General features: G+C 42.1%; 1 protein-coding gene across 1 annotated transcript in view; it reads right to left on the bottom strand.

The window, feature by feature from the left end:
• The window catches only part of ADAM17 (ADAM metallopeptidase domain 17), a 34,696-nt gene extending 15,761 nt beyond the window's left edge, over positions 1 to 18,935 (bottom strand). Inside the window, exons 1-6 of the mRNA XM_083856774.1 lie at positions 18,818 to 18,935; positions 6,525 to 6,657; positions 4,882 to 5,015; positions 3,885 to 3,973; positions 1,752 to 1,920; positions 1,066 to 1,196 (exon numbers count right to left, since the gene is read on the bottom strand). Coding sequence (XP_083712900.1) covers positions 1,066 to 1,196; positions 1,752 to 1,920; positions 3,885 to 3,973; positions 4,882 to 5,015; positions 6,525 to 6,657; positions 18,818 to 18,914 — 753 coding nt within the window. The 5' untranslated portion in view covers positions 18,915 to 18,935. The remainder of the gene's footprint in view (positions 1 to 1,065; positions 1,197 to 1,751; positions 1,921 to 3,884; positions 3,974 to 4,881; positions 5,016 to 6,524; positions 6,658 to 18,817) is intronic.
• Positions 18,936 to 20,319: the final 1,384 nt, after the last annotated feature.

Consider the following 20,319-nt stretch of genomic DNA (forward strand, 5'->3'; position numbering starts at 1 on the left):
GTACCCATCTACCCAGGAAACACAACAGGGGTCAGCCTCAGTATGTCAGATGCTGAGATAAGTGCATCACTGCAAACACACCAAATGAGGCCCCCTCACCTGGAGAATGTAAAAGCATTTCTGGGGACAGAAAGGTCAAAAAGCTAGCAAAAGTGGAACAGAGTGATCAGCATTTCAAAGAGTAAAGCTCAGAAAGACACTTTGGACAAACAACAGGCCTCCAAACCTGTTTTCACTTGTTTTGTCTCCAGTCCTCAAATCCCCATACTCTCCCCTTCTGCTGACAGATGTGGGTAGGCCTTGTTCTAGTTCACAAAAACCTTGTCAGAGAGACAACCCCAGTGTTTGGGCTGGCTCACTCAGTAATTGGTACACACAGTGGAGCCCTGCTCCCTGAGGATGGCTGAACACCTGCCTGCTGATGGGAAGCAATGAATTAATCCCCTTGATTTGGTTTGGTGCTGTGAACAGCTTTTGCTATTAACTGTTTCTATCTCAACCTACAAGTTATCTCACCTTTACTCTTCTGATTCTCTCCCTAGTCAATCTGGGAGGAGAGAGCCAAGTGGCTGCCTGAGGCTGAGCTACCTGCTGGGGTTAATCCACAATACCAGCGTAAAACCAAATAAGTTGTTTACTGGGCCTGCTTCTAATTTATTGTTTTGGACAGAGACTCCTGAAAGAATTTGGAAAAGAAGGTCTATATGAGTTGCTTTAATCTCTCATTAAACATGCTAGAACTTTAAAGATGCTCAGATAATTTCCAGTGGATTTCAAAATGCAGGAGACTCTAGAGCTCTGACTGAGAAAAGAGAAGTTCCCGGGGAGAAAATGGCATAGCCAACAGAAGTCTATGAAAGGAAGGAATTTGCTTTTAAGTGAAATTTGAAGACTACTGAACTACATTAGCTTCGTTGTAGAATATTTTTAAAACATGATTTAGCACTTTCCCAGGTAAAAGCTGTGTGTACAAAAGTAGTACAAGCTGTATGTTGTTTTAACTACTGCATCAGTGTGTTTTCCTGCATCTATTCCAGCAAATTTCGACAGGGTACATTTACTTACCAAATAATTTATAGTGGTGCTCTCTTCCCCACGGCCCATGTACTTGAAGAAACGATGATCTGCCACTACCAACATCTTACAGGTGTTTTTGGAGTTCTCTGAAATGGATCTTTTCATCCGATGGGTGCTTTCTAAAGTAAGTATTCAAAATAAACACTCAATACTTCACCCCTGCTGAACCTATTGTCCTTATCTAAGATCTGAATGTGACTGTGGGTGGGCTCCTGGAAGGAGAATGGGGATGTTTAGTTTTAGTTCAGGGTTTTTTGTTTTATTTAATGGCTATTCTTAAATTGTCTTCCTAAGAGTCCTTAAACTTACTGTAAGGATAATAATGTATAGCAGTGAAACTGAGTTATTCATCAGATTTTTCTATAGAGCTTTTATGGTCATCATCACAGCCTTAACACCTCTCCTCCTCCTGTTCCTAGTCATTACCCCAACTTTTGCTGACACAGCAAAGGACAGAGGAAAGAGGGACCAAAAGCTCTCAAAACCCCATCATAGTTCAAGATGGATTCCTTGAGTGACCATAGAGGCCAAACAGGTCCTGCTGCATAGTGCACAGAAGTACAAATTTGTTTTAAGAGGCATTAGGAGTGCTGCCTCCCCCCTCCATCCCCACAGTGAATTGAAAGAGCTAATTTGTTTCAAAGATGCTGCTCTCCCAATGTATGGACACTCACCTTCATTTTGTTTCCTGTCTTCCAGTCCTTTTGGCAACAGTTCATCTTCACTCAGCTTTAAATAACCACATACTTTGGGGGACTGCAACCTTGAGAAATCTTTGATATCTTCAGATCTGTAGACTAGCAGTCTTTCATCTTCCACATCATCTACAAATCTCCACAGTGGCTGACAGCACAAGGAGAAGTTAGGAACACAGTGAACCCAAAGTCTAGACAAGTAAAATCTTCATGTATGTACCATTTTATCTCCACAGCTTTCTGTCTACACACACAAATGCACATCACCAACAGGAACAAATATGATAAAATGACATCCCCAAGAAAGCCAACAGAAGTCACCTCTCTTATGCTACATGGGAATCCAGAAGTCTGAGAGCATCTTAACAAAGTAGTGGCAGCTACCTGATAAGGCCATAGGAGAGAATTTTTCTTCTCCTCAGAATCTGAGCAAGCTGAAGAGACTTCTCAGCTTCCTTTGCTCCCCTTTGTAAAAGCATGGTGTCAGGAGGATATCTTTAACTGCTAAAAAATGCACTGACCAGAGGCACAGGAGGAGGCAGGTCACAGAGAACCTTTATGCACACAGCAGAAAATGTGGGCTCCTCGATGTTCAATAGCTACCCAAGTCACTCACAAGCATGAAAATTTCTCCAAAACCAAAGAAGACCATGGAATCTCAAGGAAAGACACCAATTCCCATAGCAGATGCATACAAACCATCCTTTTACTTTACTGACAAGTCCTATTATTATCTGAATGTTAAAGCTAAAGCAGCACCACCAAATACAACACAAACAGGGTCAGTTCTTTGGCCAAAGCCAAGCAGTACAGACTGCCTGCATCAACAACATAGTGCACCTGGCTCTGGGTCTCATCTGGCCCTCAGGCAGGGCTCTTGCAATCAGCCAGCCATTATTTAGCACACTGTGCTTTCACTTCACAGCTAAAAGGTCCCGAAACATGAAGGCTGGGCCATGTCAGCAGCCACACGTCTGCAACACAAAACTGAGAGTTTCACACATTAAGACAAGGTGTAAGGGCAACACTAGTTTGCACAAAGGCCCACAACCTTTCCAAAACCATACACAACTACCTTGAAAACAAAAGCAGGAAATGGCAGAGCAGCTTTGTCCATGCTGCCTTTGGGGAACAGACTCAGGCATGCTCCCTCTGTGACTGCACACCTCAGGCAGGGCTGTTAGTGGCCAAAGCTGACCTGGAGTCACCAGCAGTGAGGCAGCATGGGCCAGCCAGAGGCTGCACACCATTCCCTGCCCTCAGCTGCAAGACACAGCCAGGCAGGAACAGGGGCTTGGCTGTACAGAGAGACAAGGCACACCCACAGCTGCTCTGGACCACAAACACAAAAATGCTTTACATCACAAGCAAACAGCTACTGTATGTTCTCAATGTAAAACACAAGGACAGTGATTTGGGCATTTTGATCACATTTTTATACTTTAACATGACTAGATTTCTCAGGTTTACCCATAATTCTGCGTATCTTTGGGTTTGGAGACAATTACAATATCCATATAACACTCAGCCATAATTACTGTTATTCAGCCATTCTAATACTGCTTGTGTCTGGGATACTGAACTGAACATCTCATTATGACAGTCTCTAATTATATATTTGTTGAATTTTTTTTTTAAACCAAGAGTTCAAAATAACACAAGCAATGAAAATGGTGAAAAACAAGGGAGCAGGGAAAAATAATCAGATTTTCAGATAAAATATCAGATTTTCAATGAAGCTCTAAGAATGGGAAAACTTCCAAGATGTAACACAGCCAGTTTTAAAAAACTTCACAGATGCTGACTCTGTTCAGACTGCCACAGTTTGTTCGAGGCCATGATCACCACTAATTTCTAGCATTATCCATAGTGTTTAAAATATACCTTCTCCCTGATGTATCTAAACATGCAACTGTCAGACAATGTCACTCACTAACAAAAGTCAACACTTGCAAGCCAAATTGGTTTCTTATTTCTCTCCCCTCTCACCCCAAAACAAACACTACCACCAAATCTAGTTTGAGCTACAGAAGTGTCAACACAACTAACTAGGAAGAGGAACATCCAGAGGAAAAGAAGGTGATTGTCTGGATACAGTTTTCCATAGCATACCTCGATATTGTATTCTTCTCCATCAGTATTGATTCGCACTGTAAAATCTTCATCCCCAATATGTGCCACAACCTTGGAATTATGCTCTCCTTTAACATAAACATGAAAGAATTAAATTAATTCAGGTGTTTGCATGTGCTCCTGCACAAGACACTGTTTGTTATAAGTTTTTAACGGTTCCTAAACTTCATGACAAATTACCTTTCTCAGTCTCTGTACTGGTCAATTTAAAGAAAAATAAGAAATTAACCAACACTTTCCCCAAGTCTTAACTTTCCAATAGTCATAGTCAATGAAATTCAGATTTATCAGAAAGTTTTACAGAAAGTGTTGAGATGGCTCTGGGGATTAGTAATGGGGGACACAGTATTTCTGCCAATAAATGCAGAGTGCATCTAACTACAATCAGACAGTAATTTCATGGCGTCAGCCTGCATTCCAGCAGAAAAGTCTCACCACATCACAAAGTCAAAAAAGAAATCAAAACAATTTAGCAGAAGCATTAGTACTGCATGAAAGCGGAGCATGGTATCTTTCTTTACAGAAAAGTAATCTACAAAGAACTATCTTTAAGTCTTTTAATTGAACAGTCTGGGCATCACTGCATCACCTCTACCCCAGCTTTGTGTTCCGGGGCACGGAACATTCAAGTCCTACATTCCAGCTGGAATTAAAGCTACCATCAGCATTTAAAAAAAATTATAATTTGCAAGCTGCTGCTTAAGCAAATTATACCTTTGTGTCCTGCCAAACTAAACACAAGAGTCCTATCTTAGGAGCCTGATGCAATAAACCCTACCACCCACCAAACCTAAAAAAATCCCCAAACACACCACAAAAACAAAACCAGAAAACTCAAGGGGATAAGAATTACATTTATTTCTTCATCCTAGCCATATCTGATAAAAATGAGGGAAATACACCATTTACTCTGCCCAAGAGCCTTGAGCAAAGCTGTGGTTTCTCAGCATTGACCCACAGTCTACTTCATACTAACCAACGACATGTCCGGTGAAAAAGTCCTGCCATTGAACATGATACTCCTTCTCCTTGCCTTCACCATCCACAATTAATGCTTGAAATTTTTCTGAAAAGTGTTCAGCAGTTGCAGTTAAGTATAATTTAAAGTGCCTGTAAAAGAATTTACTTACATTTATTTTTAAGCAAAGTATACACATAACAGATACATTCAATCTCCATTTTACTGAGGGTTCAAAAGAAGTTAAAAAGCATTAACTCTGATAAACAGGCTACAAAAACATATACTGTGTAATTCATAACTGTAAATATTTTGGAGTCACAGATGTTTGATTAAAAAAAAAAAAAAAAAGAAAGAAAAAAAACCAAAAAACCCAAAATCCAAAACAGTCAGAGTTTGCTCATCATGTGCCTTCTCCATTCACAGTTAAGCAAAACCAGTTACTGGTAACTATTAAAAAAAGAAAATCAGATCAAGAAATTTCTTCATCTATTTGAAAAAAATTATCTTGAAGTTCTTACTTTCTGACATAATACAGGCATTAGACCATAAAGAGAAATCTGAACTCCCTACAATTTTTACAATATATTGTTACAAAAACAAAATACTACCCCAAGAAGTAAGCTGACAACCTTTTCTGGAAGAAGCCTCATGGGCTCTTGGTTTATGTGGGCTTTGGGTCAAAGATTTTTGGCATGCTCCTCTGCAATTATTCTGTAATCATCATTGGCAACCTCACCCTAAAGCCAGGGTGTATGAGGCAGTGCAAAACAAGGACAGTCAGACATCTGATCCCATTAACCTCTCATAACTGCCCCTCCAAACTGAAAAAAATTGCCCTTTCAAACATTCAGAGATTCAAAAATTATGCATAACTTGCATGACAGTTGAAGATGACACAGGGGAAGGCACATGAATACACAAAGGACAAAAGATGTCAGACAAACAAAAATCAATCTACATTTGTTAATACAAAGTGTTATTCTCACCCTGCTACCCATTTCAGATTCACAATTTCAGCACTCAAATACATGCAAGATACTTTTCTGACTCCCAGAATAAAACCCCTGCAATCTTCATGCCTTTTCTCTTCTACTTCTCCTCCTCCTTTCACTTGAGCTTTTATTTCCCATCTTATAACGAAAACCAAAAAACAAAACCAAGCCAAACAAACAAACAAACAAATTAAAATAAGTAGTTTATTTAATGGGACATTTATACTCAGTAGGAAAAGGATTAAACCTCCATGAAAATAAATACAGTAAATCTCTTGGGCAACACACCACACACACTTCCCAAACTGAAGGCTGAGACTGATTTTCAGGAACCAGAGGACAGTCAACAAGTACATTGCCAGATGAGGTATAAGTGAGATCTAACCCCATCAGTGGGAGTAATCTACATGTAACTAAAACCTAAGAATAAAGCAAAAGAAATTCTAAATTACTGCTACTTCAGCCATCAGAGAAATAACATAGAACTTACTTTCCCCTTTCCTCTGAGCCTCTCTGAAGTCATATAACCATGCAGATCACTAACCTAGAAGAACTGGCCAGTCATGACAGAAAACAAGACAACAATTTCTGGGTTTGAACCTGCACATTACTCATCAGAAATGGAAGGAAAATATTATACTATTTCATCACTGATGATTTAATTACCTTTGCAGGGCTGAAAAACTTAAGAGCCTCTCTACGTGTGTCTCAGGCTGGAGGTCCCTCTTCTTCAGTGAGTGTTGCTGGATGTTAGACAGAGAGAGGATGTCGTAATCTGAAAGCATGGACTCAACCGTGTCTGAAAGACCAACAAGGAAAGTTTTACTTTCAAAAGACTTTATTTTCAAATGCACACATAAAAAAGAGCAAACCAGAGACTCCCATTTCAACAGCAAGACCACAGTTTGCTCTAATTTTAGGATAACTATCGTGTATTTCTGTAATGGTCTATTTTGTGTAGGCAAGTAGAAATCAGAGTGACACAAGACACAATCTGAGAGATACAAACAGAGCTTGCTTCACTTTTTCTACAGTTTCTGAGCAACAAACTAATAATTTTTACTGCCACAGTAATGCAGAACTAATGCCCTCCCTGGCTGCCCTCCAGACACTAAATGAGGAGAACGTCCCCATTTCTCTGGGGTGAATTACTCTCCTCACCTGCTGGTTCCCACATGAGTCTGAAGAAAAAAAAATTAACCTAGGAGACTTAAACCAAATTAATTGCAGATTGGACTGTATTGGGCCTTTCTGCCCAACAGTAGCCAAAAAACAGGTATCTGCACAGCACAATCAATCAGAATTAACTAACTAACAAGGCAACTCATGTGAGATTACCTGGTTTCCCAATACCTTACCGTCACACAAAACTCCTTTTTCTACTCAAAAAACTTGTTCAGAGAAAGGAAACTAAGTGCCTGAATTCCTGTGGGAGCAGTACACAAATTACAAATTCAGGTCAATATTCTGCAGATGTTTCCACTATTAACAAGTGCATGACAGCTGCAAACATGTTTGGCTCTTGCTGATAAAGCCTCCTACTACTTTGTAAGGCATTCCTTCATCAAAGCACCCATCCACACTCTTCCTTCTTTGGAGCACCCACCACCCAGTGAGACACCCAACAACCACCCTGGCTTCCACTAGCACTGATAGATTCAGTTGCTATTTACAGCCCTAACCAGAGGCTCTTATTCCCACATCACTGTTTTCCTTCTCAGCCAGAGGTGTTCACTCTTCACTGCACTAAATGAGGATTCAGATGTGTTTTACAAGAGACAGAAGTGCTCACCCAGATATTCTTTATTTAAAAAATTCCTTGTTTCTTCCTCCCCAGTTTCCAGCTATGCTTCTAAACCAGACCTGATAGCTACCACAGAGCTTTTCTGTTGAGGAAGATGGCATTCCTTCAGAGCCCCTGGCCACTAGCTTACCCCACTCAGCAAAGCAACCTCACGCGTTTTATTGGACTTTTAAGTAAACAGCACCACTAACAAGCTGTTTTACTGGCTATTGTGCAACAAACCAAGATTGCCAACTTGAAATCTAGATGCTCATAGCTCTTGAAATAATATGGAGTTTTTAAACCTGACACTCAGTACCATAATTTATCCCCAAATCCATGCCTCCAAAGCCCAGGAAAGCTTTAAGAATGCATACACTGGTGAGGGCAAGGGAAGCACCTCGCTTTGCCTTTTGCATGGTGGTGGGTGGGAGAATTAACCAGCAGCTTACGGCCACAGGTGTGCTTTTGTACACTGAAGGCACAGAAGCAAAGATAACCCTGACAGCCCTCCTGGCCCTGCGCCAGACCCACTCACAGAGTGAGGCACGGGTGACACGGCTGCTTTCGTGGGCAGCAGAGGCCACCGAGCAGCGGTTCCCAGGCTTCTCCCTCCCGCCTGCTCCTCCTTGAGCAACACAGGAAGGGCAGTGCAGTTGCAACTTCCTGATTTCTGTTTACAACCCCACAGGTCGAGAGCACCTGCAATTGATTACCATGTGTTTCGGGTTATATGCAAAGACAAGTTTCTATCACCATATTTTCTGATGTGGGGATTTTCCCCACATATGCCCCACTGCTGCAGCCAAGCAGGGCCTTCATCTTTAGGTTACCATATGCTGTAGAGCTGGTTCACTAGAGCCACACTGAGTAAATGCCTAACTTCTCTCTCTCCAAACAGCTCTTTTTTTGTTAAAAAAACTGCTTTTTGTCTGGCATCTGCCCTTATCCAGAACCACCTGGAAAGGGGGTAGGAACAAGCAAGGAAATCAATTCTAGAAAAAAAAAAAAAAACTCATTAAACCACCTAGTTCTGAATTCTTTTAATCAAACTTGAGATTCTCCCACCACATTCAGCAAGAGCTGACCCCTCAATTAAAGTGAATGTTGATATACAGGATATCCAACATTGGTTTATGATACAGACCAAGCATGTGGTACATGGGGCAAGAAACAAGAGGTGAGGTGCCACTGCTGTGCTGTTTGGGGACTTGCCAAGAACAAGGTGTGCCCGAGAGGCACACCCCCAGCTACAAACATTACTGTCCTTTTCCACCTCTGCCTTTGAAGTACAGACCAGAACCAAGAGAAAGCCATGCCAAAGAGCAACATGCAGTTGCCACTATGGCCAGACAAAATGTCTGAGTTTCATGGAAAGATAACTGAGAAGTCTGCTAAAAAGAAAACCAGGCTTTTTTATTTGGTAGGCAAGTCCTACTCCACCTTAATATACACAAACACCCTTCTGGAAATGCCTCACAGAGACACAGGAAGGGTAGTAAGAACAAGACTTAAGAAGTTCATGAAGATGAGTAAGATGATTCTATTGAAATAACAAATGAAACATATGGCACTCCCAGTTCCTGTAACCCTGAAACAAGAGTGCACTTGTTCATATTTCCTCTTACCCTTCCTAAATTTGTTTGCTTTTAATTTTACTTACAACGTAAGTAGAGGCTTAAGACACGTTGCTCCCAGACATAATCTGTTAACTAATTACAGTATCAGACAGATGTGGAACAAATATATTGGTAATACATGCAAACTAAATTTTTTTAAAAAAAAAATGTTGATATTGCAAAAATGAATCCATGTGTCTGGCTTATTGAAAATAAAAGATGAAGTGTCATTATTTTAAAGAAAACACAGAACTGTACAGAGTCCAACTGTACAGCAGTCTGTGGATGGGAGCCATAGAAAGCATATACTTGACTTTTTATTCAAATTTAAAAATTTTTCTGGTATTCCTTCCCCTTTATCTTCATTACAGTCCAAGAGTCATTTCCCATGGGCTTCAACAGACTGAGCCCAGTTTTCCCAAACCACTTTTTTGTGGTTCATTCCTTTCCACACCCTCCTAGGTTTCTGCATTCCTGTCTTTTTAGGGAACACCTTAATTACATCCTGATATGACAAGTATTTATTTATTGTCACCAGTCTTCACCTCACGGTACCTTCTTTTCTGGAGGGAAACTTCCCAAGAAAACACAGAAATGAGGTTTCTAAGAGAGACAGGGAAAGAACATTGGTGACAAAGATGATATCCCAGAGCTCTCAAGAAGAAATCCACAGCAGTGATCCCTCCTCTACCCCCAGCTTTGATCTCACCAACTCTTCCCTCTCTTTTTTCACCTTGTTTCTGGGCTAAAAGCCTCCTAGCACTAGACTTCCAGACTTAACACAGGAAAGTATCTTTTAATAAACTCTGCTCCAGCGCTAAAGAGCTCAAGAATGCACAGGGGAATAGCTTAACTCCCTGAGTTGGAGGCCGCTGCATGTATTTCAAAAGAAGTTGTTTCTCTTTCAGTGCTTAACCAGCAATTCAAATACCAATGTCACCCTTCTCCAACCAGCTTGGCTTTCATAAGTACAACAGTAAATTCCCATGATCTCATGCCCCATCTATTGTCCGGAAACCAACACACAAATGTGGCAAGTCAGCCATTTCATAAGCACTCTTTTGCACTGCATTATTTATGGAAAGGTTAAGCTTACCTAGAAGCATGAAGTTTTAACCCAGAAGATATAATTCATGTTTTTTAAAACTGTCTTCAAAATTATTATAGAAAATGTTCCTACCTAAAACTCAAGATCCAAATTTAAAACAAACAAAAAAAATTACTTTTGGGATTTAAAAAAGACTACTAGATAACCAGTGGGGTTTGCAGGAATGATTGCAGTTATTTCTCCAATCATCCTAAGGGAATAAAAGCAGAAATAATTTTTCTGTCAAAGGCACTGGAATGGGATGACAAGCCTACAGGGTGCAGCAGTCCCAGAACAAGCACTGCAAACACACTCAGGAAGGATTTTGCAGTGGGACTGTTAAATCAGTGTCATCTCCAAGACTGGAAAAAGGGCCCCAGGCTGTATTTCATGTGGTACTTATCGACTGCCTCTGGGTTCTGATCTCAAGCTGATTTCCAATGGGTATCAAACACCTATCAAAAGCTTATGAGCAGCTGACTAGTAACAATTTTTCTGATTCAGCTGAGGAATGACAACAGTTGAAGGGCTCCATATTCTTTATTGTTACTATTTAGTTTTGTATACTCTTCTTGTACATGAAAATATTTTAATTAAAGCAACCAAATACAGTAATTTGAAATATAATTCAGAGTCTCAGAATTTAGACCAGGAAACAGACTGGAGTGTTTCCAGCTTGAACCACATGAGCTAAAGCAGGTCTCCATCACCCTACATAAAACAGCAGCCCCTGTGTTTGCAGTAGCAGCTACTCACTGGCTGCAATACAGGATCATTTGGCTGCAGCACCATCCCAGGGAGGGCTAATGGAGAAGGCAAATACATTCCCATTTCAGCTGGGCACACAAATGGTCTGTGCCAGGCAGGAGGTGATGCTGTCATGCCTAAATGCTTCTGGACACCTTCTCTGAACAGCTTATGCTGCTTTTATGAGACTGTTGATGAAGAAGACGCATTGAGAAGGATCATCGTGGGAAAGCTGTTCTGTAACAACTCCTTGCATGTGCTGTTACATCTTTCTCCAGCACATCTGGTACAGAGACATTGCCAGAGACACAATACAAAGTGAATTGAAACACTTATCCCACACAAAACAGCCCATGCTTTTAACAGTTTAGATAAATCATGTTTACTTCTTTCCACTGAAGAGTGGTTGCTGTTTTCCTCATCTAGAACATATAAACAGAAGAACTTGTGTGAGAAACAAGTTCAAAGCAAGAACCAAATACATGTCAGCATTCTAATAAACCATAACAAGATAAAAGTTTACACTCTGTTTGAGCACATTTCTGGACAAACCTGTTAGTAAGAATGGCCAGCCACGCCAGCACTGCTGAGTGTTTCAGAAGGCATGTTTTTGACTCGATCCCAGCTGCACCAAACTAGTTAAACCACATGAGAGAACAAGGTGCTCGCATTCAGTCAGCAGCAGACAAAGCCTCGGGGTACAGTTACCCAGCCCTTGTGCTTGGGAGGGCAGGGATGCTGCTGCTTTATTGTCCACCAGCTACTCCCCAGTGCACTTCTCCTGCAGTTACACTGGGCAACTACTCTCTCTTTATCACACATTCAGACACGCCAGTGATGGGTATCATGGAAAGGCTAACAGCTTACTAAATACCCTTTAGCTCGTCTCAGGAAAAACTTGTTCATGTAGCTGCACCTTTATAGTACTCCAAAATTTTTTCCCCACAGTAAAATAAGCATCTGTTTCTGGGCAGTGGGAATATTTCCTTAAGGGTGTAAATTCTGTTAAGCAGAAGCTGTATAGATAATTAAGCTGCTGTTTCTGGTGGTTTTGAATACAGCTGAATACCCACAATGGCTCCTACACGTTACCTCACACGCTTCCAACCCTGCAAATTACCTCCTTCACTAATCACATCTTAAACAAGAACCAGTGAGGAACAAAACTGATACCATTGGATCTATTTGATTTAACAACAGTCTGTCCTATTAATGACAACAGACCACTTTTCGAAGGAAAAAAAAGTAATATCCTGCCAAGTATTGACATCATAAAAAATAAGGAAGTCCATGGAATTAACATCCTCATAAATAACTGAAACAAGAGCAATGCAGCCGTCCCATCTTACACCAGAACAGCATCATATGACTTGATGCTCAAAAAACTCAACACAACCCAGCCCCAAATCACATGCTTCTATACATCCTGCAGAGAGGAACTACCCAGTCACAGGATGCAGCGTTCTGTGGAAACACATCATTTGTCTGGCTCTCAAAAAACTATAAGCCTCACTACTGTACAAAGATACCACATCACAAAATCCTGCTGTGTCACAAAATAAGTTTGAGTGGAGCTGTTTCTAGCTAGACATTAATTACTGTGTAATCTAATTACATTAGACTACACTTGTGAGACCAATCCTTTCACTTCTGACTGCATTTCTTCTCCTTTTGGATTACAGCTTTGGACTCATTCACACATGAACTTCCAAAATTCGAGGCACATCACAGGTACTGAGGGGCAGAATTTTATTCTATTTTATTTCAGTGACAATCAGAAAAGATGAGCAAGGAAACAAAGGGATATCATGTTCTTGTTCAACACCTCAGTAATTATGGATCACCATCTAATGGGTGGCAGCTGTAGGCGCCTCCCTTCATAACAGAGCCCCTTTGCCTTCCCACTTTCCAGTCCATGCACCTACATAGGTTAAAAATGCAAATATCAAGGAGGGAAAAAAGTACAAATAATGCACATTAGGGCAGCACAAGAAGGTAGGGATGCATCTTGTGAAGAGATGCAGGGCACAAGTGATATAGATGAGCAGTACTATCACATGTGTCTGCAAGAATGAAAGACATGAGGAAGACCATTAGAACCACTGAGAGGGTTGCAGGACATCCACAAAACAGGCAAGCTGATGTGCTGCACATGCAGATCACAGAAAAGGACAGCAGGATAAACTGCTCTTTGTTAAAGAAACCTGGCTCTCAGTTCCACAGCAAAGCATGTCCCATCATCAGTCTGGCAAACAGGGAAACTCAGACTCTTACAGTTTACAAAAAAGCTGGAGGTGGGGGGATCAACCTGTTTATAACAGAAATGAAATATAAACTTCTGTCTCAACGATAAATCTCTGCCAACTACTAAACAACAATTAAATCCTAATGTAAAGTCAGAGTGTTAGAGTAAGGCTGGCTGTGCTTCCTCACTTGGCCCTTCCAGCCACAGAGCAGAAATCCACACTGGGGATGCACATGCAAACAAAGATTCCAGAGTGGCACAAGCATGAAACTGAGATGAGTCACTGCTGCTATCAGCAATGTACATCAGCAGTGAAGTTGTCAGTTTTTACTGGGGAGAAAATTAAACCACCGCAAATCTTAAATACAAACAGGAATTCTACTTTTTGTCTGCTTTAAGGTCAGAACAAATTGGCACCACTGAAAACCAAACTCATGCTGAGCACTGGATTATGCTCCCATTACAAAAATCTTGCAGTAGTTAAAGGTAATTCTTATTAATTAGAATTTAATGTAGCATTGACATTCTTCTTTTTGTTGACCTTGAGTACTTTTTGAGGAAATTACACTTCAATCACTTTTTTCAGTTAGACATGCAAACACTGACCTATTCATATGAACAAATGAAAACAAACCTGAGAAAAGTACTGGAAAAACTTGATATTAAGTAACTTCATGGAAAAGACTGCTAATCCACAACACAGAAATAATACTGATAATTTGCATTCAATAGGGCCATGTCTACACCAAGCATTTGCTGTTTATACGGAGACAAAGACACTGCATCAATAAATGCCTGAAATGATTTTGAAATAATCCCACCACATCTTGGCAGGGACCACAGGCTGTGGGACTGTGTGTCCTTGAATTCTCCACCACACGACGTATAGTGAGAAACACACTCAACATTCAGCTTTTGGGGACAAACTGCAAAACCAGCTCCATCTAAAACAGTTATCTTGCTTCAAAGGATGTCCAAATGGGGTAAGAAACAGTAACAAAAAAGGTAGATCATGGTAGGGAAATTAATCATTTGACCCTCACCTAAGTCTTACCTTAGTCTCCAACTAAGAAGCTTCAGTCCACTAGGATAAAATTTAATCTTGCATTAAGATTTTTGTCACTAATTACCTCACTGCACATTCTTGACACTGAGCTAAACTTCCAATCCCTAAACTCTTTGGCAGCAAGTTACATTCCTGGCCTTTTGGACTTCCTGTGTTTCATTACACCAAGTGTGAAGAATTCAAAACTGAAGGCAAATCAATTTATGCTGCCCTCTGTATCACTTAGCTCCCCTGTTTTATTCATCAACACCACTACCATTTGGGTTTTTTCACTCAATTTCTAAATCCGAGCCTTCTGATGCGCATTAGGTAGGTTTGTGCCGAATCATTTATAACAGGTCATTTCCCCAGCTCACGCAGTTGTTCTGAATTCTGTGTGGTATTTCTGCAGTGTGGAGATCAGGGTACCTGCCTCAGATTTATTAGTGCAATTTGGCAGGCAGGAAAAGATCCCTAGTGAGTGATTTAAAGAGTAGCATCTGCCCAGCAAAGGAACAACGGTCTTGTTTTAGTTCCCTGCCTAGCTTGTGACAAAAAGTTCTCATTCAAAAGAGGTAAGAGTGGATTAAGACACATTTTACATCCAGACTCTGTTAGGGATAATCCTGGATACATGCTGCTTAGTGGCAGCACTCAACTTGTACTGTTGTATTGTAATAGAGATTTAGGCAGCTTTAGGTATATTCAGTGACCTATTCACCTATTCAGCACCCAAGCTGGATATTTGCACTGTTACTCTTTTCAAGTACATTAAGCTCTGTTACCATTCAGATATGTCTGAACTCCAAGACAAAAAGTATAAATATTTTATAACTATAAAAGGTTATCTTCAGAGATAAATGACAACAAAGATAAAAATTTTGCAAAAGTTGCCATTAATTTTTCTGGGGCCAAACTACAGTATCAGTAACTGTATTGAGTAGTAGAGTCCCACTCTTCTAGAAATTGATCCCTGATGTCAACATTATTAAAAGGAGTACACTCACAGACAAACTGAGGTGGATACCATCCTGCCTTCATCCCTCACCTGGAACACAACCACTTCCATCCCCCAAAAACAATGGGGCAGGTGCTTGGACAGTCACACCGTGAGCTGCTCCACAATAATGGAGCCCACAGAGAGAAAATATACCCTTTACTGAAAATAAACCAAAACCAAGCAAACAAAAACCCCAAACAAACAAACAAACAAACAAGGAAAAAACCCCAACCAATCAAACAAAAAAAGATATTATCTTCCAGACAGCTCACATTCCATGAATGTGCTCACAGGAATGGGGAAGGGATTGGAAAGCTGAGGTCAGGTTGTGGCAGTCCCATTTTAGATCAGTTTAGACTCCTGGAGCACCACACCCTAAGATTACTTCAGCCGAAAAAAGTTGGAAAATGACCCACATCTTTTTATCACTTATTCTATTCTTTGTCAAATTCTTTTTTTCACTGTGTATTTTTTTTCTCCTTGAAAAACTGAACTCAGAGTAATTAGCAAGAAGTTCTCAACAGAAATCACAAAATGTTAACTCATGAAACTTCCTTAAGGATAGTTCTCATTAGAAATCTGATTTCAGCTCCCAAAAATTAAGCTGTGGATAAACAGAGCTTTCAAAATAATAACACTGAAATTATTAGAAGGAAAAGATGATATTTAGAAAACCAAGCTGTAAGATGAGGACAACAGGACTCCAACAAAAGATGAACATAAAACCACAATAAAATAGGCAAAGGTATTTTTAAAAGCAGTTTGTAAAAGGCATAAAGCTAATACTTGAAATATTTTTTATTTTATGAGAAGAAACTACACAGCTAAATAACCAAAAGGGCTTGTAAAACAAGTAAGCTGCAAATATAGCCCCAAGAAGGGATGCTAAAGGGCAGTACTAATAATTGACCTTAGTATTCACTGCAGAGGAGATTAAAAAGATCCCCAGAAGGAACTTTTTGTCATGATAGAATATATGTAAAGAGCTGTGTTTGAGACTCAGGAAAAGACATTTTACAACAAGTCAAGAAAATGACCAATAAATCAGCAGGATATGAATTTATTAACCCAAGAGTTACAAAGCACTGCAAAAACAGAATTGGTCACTCCTAACTGTGGATATGGGACCAAAGTGCCACTGGTGTAGTGCAAGGGGTCTGAAAAGACTAATTTCCACTCCAGGTACCATCTAAGGGCCTAATCAACAAATACATTCAATGTCCTGACCTGGCAAACAGGTAACAATAACAACGATGTGCAAGTTACTAGATCTGGGGCTAAATAAGATACTAGAAAAATAGTGCCTCCTATATATTAGCATGTGTGTATATAAATATGTATATATACACACACAAGGGAGTAGCACGTGGATAAAAGTAACAGCTAAGGTAGCACACACAGATTTTTCAAGCTCCCCCACAAAATACTTTTGTGATTTTAGTTTAGTGGACAACAAAACACTTGATGAAATTCAAGATGTGAATGTGTGAAGTAACGGGTGAGAACAAGAATTCCTCGTTGTATTTACATAGCAAAGTATGTCAGTACAATTACCACCACTCAAAACAAAAAACCCAAAACAAACAAAAAACCAAAATAAAACAAAAAACAAACAAACCCAAATCCACTCCCAAAAACCTAAACAAACAAACAAACACAAAGAAAAGAGAACTTGGAGTGACTATTAAAGACCAAAAACTACTCAGAAAGGAAACAAAATCAAAAGCATTCATCATTATAAATTTATGATGCCTTTGTATTGCAAATGGTATTCTGCATACGTGCTGACCATAACATCTCAAATAAATAAAAATCCAACACAAAATATACAGACAGAAATAACCAATAAAGTCATGATTCTTTCCTCATACTAAGAATTATTATACAGACTATTATTTTCTCACTTAAAAAACAAAAGATAGTATAAATGAAACAAATTGCATAGGTATGTCAGTCATTAAAGGTGTGAAGAAAATGAATAATTCTTCCAACGTTTAGAAACAAGAAATGAGGTTTTCCTCCATGCAGTATTGCATAAAATTGAAGAGCTCTTAGGCCAGGCATAGTGGAATATGGGCCAAGAAGATAAAAGCCTTCAGATAAAGACTGCACAAACTCATAGCAGACAGGTCCTTCAGAAGGCACAAAGATCTGACAGCCCAAGATAAAACTGCTGTTCAGAACCTCCCTGACCTGCCTGATGTTGAAAGGACACACTGTGTTTGTTTTATTTCCATTACACTTCCTGGAGCATCCACCACGGAGCTCCATCCTTCCCAGGTTCCTGCAGCCACCAGCTGCTGAGGTGAGCACAGAACCACAAATCCACCTCAGGTGCAGGACAGGAGGGCAGAGGGGAAGCCTGGACACCTGTCAGGAAATAACCTGAGAGATCTGGGGAAAGGGGACTTGGAGCAGTCCCTGCTGGCCTCACTGACTGGAGATAGGACAAATATCTCTGTGTGAATGTACAGCTGATTTATCACTGGAACAGTGTTCAGAGACTGCCTTTAGACACTTCAGTTGTTGATTTGAATGTCCATCATCACATGTGAATTCCTGCCCTGTATACCAATGGGCTCAAGGAAAGCAACAGAACTTACCAAAAAATCATTTTTGCACCTTGGATTTTTGCAACAGGGGTTTTCATGTGGGGGCCAGAGAAAAGTTTTAAAGGAAACAAAGATTTCCTGCTCCAGCGATGCAGAACTATGGTACAGAGAAGAGGGAAAACGGAGCAAAGACAAGGATCCAAGAAGTAAGACATGGGTGTTAATGGCAAGACACAGCCACTGCCTCTTGCAAGAGACCATCTGCCATTTCAGTGATAAATTTTGCTTATCAAATGGGACTCTACAACTTGTTCATTGTAAAGCAGAAGTTTAGATGCAAAACTGTTTACAGAAGTTAAATAAAGCAGCAGTTCCCCTCCCTGTCAAGCTCTTCCAGAGGTCACTTCCAGTTCCACTGGCTTCGGGCTCTCTGTGACTCTCCAAACAGAAATATGAAGGGAAGCCATTTATATGATTTTGCCCCGCGAGGCTGTGCAGCCTCCCTCACTGGAGATATTCCAGAACCGCCTGGATGCAATCCTGCGGAATGTAATCCAGGATACCCTGCGGGAGCGTGGACACTGGACCAGGCCACCCACTGCGGTCCCTTCCTACCGGACCTACTCTGGGATTATCCCGCCTCAAGAGAACGCAAATTCCTGTGAGGAAAACTCTCCAGCAGACCTGGAGTGTGACGACAATGTGTGTCCCCAGCACTGCCCATCAGCGATGCCCCCAGCCAAAGGAGCGCCCTGCCGCACCCCACACCCCACACACCGCCCCCCGCCCGGCCCGCCGCAGTGGTCTCTCCCTCCTCCTCCTCCTCCCTGCCCTGCCCTGCCCTCCCCTCCGCGCCTGCCGTGGTCGCGCCCTGCGCTCACCGTAGCGCTGCGGGCGCTGCGGGTGCCCCAGCGCCTCCAGCCCGCGCGGCGCCCAGAGCAGCACCAGGGCCGGGAGCAGCCACAGGGGGAGCCTCATGGTCCGGGCGCAGCTCCTCCGGCACCGCGCGCCCGCCCGGGGCAGCCTCGCCCTCCGCCCGCCGCGCCGGGCCCGCCGCCCTCCTGGGCCCGCACCCGGAAGCGCGGCACTGCGCGCGGGGCATTGTGGGGCGGGCGGGGCGCCATCTTGGGCGGGGGCGGGGCGGGGGGAGGAGCCGCTCCCTGGGAGGGCGGGGCGGGCCCGTGCTGCCTTCGTGAGGGGACGGCTGTGGGGCGGCGTGGGGGGCTGCTGTGGGCCGGCGTGGGGGGACTGCTGGGACGTCCGGTCCAGCCTCTCTGCTCCTCCAGGGTCATCATAGACCACATGGCACATGATTGCATCCGTACGGTTCTTGAATATACTCAGGGAGGGAGACAACACAGCCTCAGGACAGGCTGTTCCAGCGCTTGGTCGCACGCACAATAAAGTTCTTCCTCGTGTTCAGGTAGAGCTTCCTGAGCAATCATTTCTGCCCGTTGCATCTTGTCCTATTGCTTGGCACCACCAAAAGGAGCCTGGCTCCGTGCTCTTGACACGCTCCCTCCAGATACTGAAATACATCGGTGAGCTCCCTCTTAGTCATCACTTCTGGCTGAACAGGCCCAACTCTCTCAGCTTTTCTTGTGAGAGAGATGCTTCAGTCCCTTGATCATCTCTGTAGCCTGTGCTGGACCCTCTCCAGGAGCTCCATGCCCCTCTGGCACTGAGGAGCCCAGAACTGGACACAGCACTCCAGGTGTGTCCTCACCAGGGCTGAAGAGAAGGGCAGGATCGTCTCCTTCCAGCTGCTGGCAGCGCTGCTCTTCCTGCTGAGAGCACTTGCTTTCTTGGGACATCCCCAGCACAGCCCCCCCGGCCTTCCCAGGGCGCGGACAGAGCCCTGGACAGGGAGAAGCTCTGGGCTGTGCAGCCCCTCTCTGGGGACAGTGTGGGCTGTGGGCCTGCCTGGCAGGACCCTGATGCTCTCAGATCTTGCACTCTCAGTGATGCCACTCACAGCTGCCTTTGCCGCTTCTCCCCAGCCCGTGTGTGACTGTACTCGGTGACTTTACAAGGGTTTGTGTCGTTTCCTTAGCAAAACTGGGGATTGTGGCACTTAGTGCAAATAATAACTGATGGGTCCATGACTCAACTGTTCCCAAAGAACATGCCTTATTGAGATAAAAGCACAGAAGATGTACTTGTGTTACAGCTGTACTGTAGTGCTCTGCTTAATGTTCTCCAGAATTAGGTGGATCTCTTACCTTTTTGCAGATGCCTCTAGCAAAGATGATTGCAAGTGATGCACTAGACAAAAATGGAGAAAAAGTGTCCCATCCTGCTTAAGCTGTGCTGCTCATTAGTAAACCTGAAATATTTCTAAAAATCAATAAATTTACTAATTTTTCATTTTTTCATAACACCA

The sequence above is a fragment of the Zosterops lateralis genome, assembly GCF_965231275.1.
Source record: "Zosterops lateralis genome assembly, chromosome: 3".
Lineage (NCBI taxonomy): Eukaryota > Metazoa > Chordata > Aves > Passeriformes > Zosteropidae > Zosterops > Zosterops lateralis.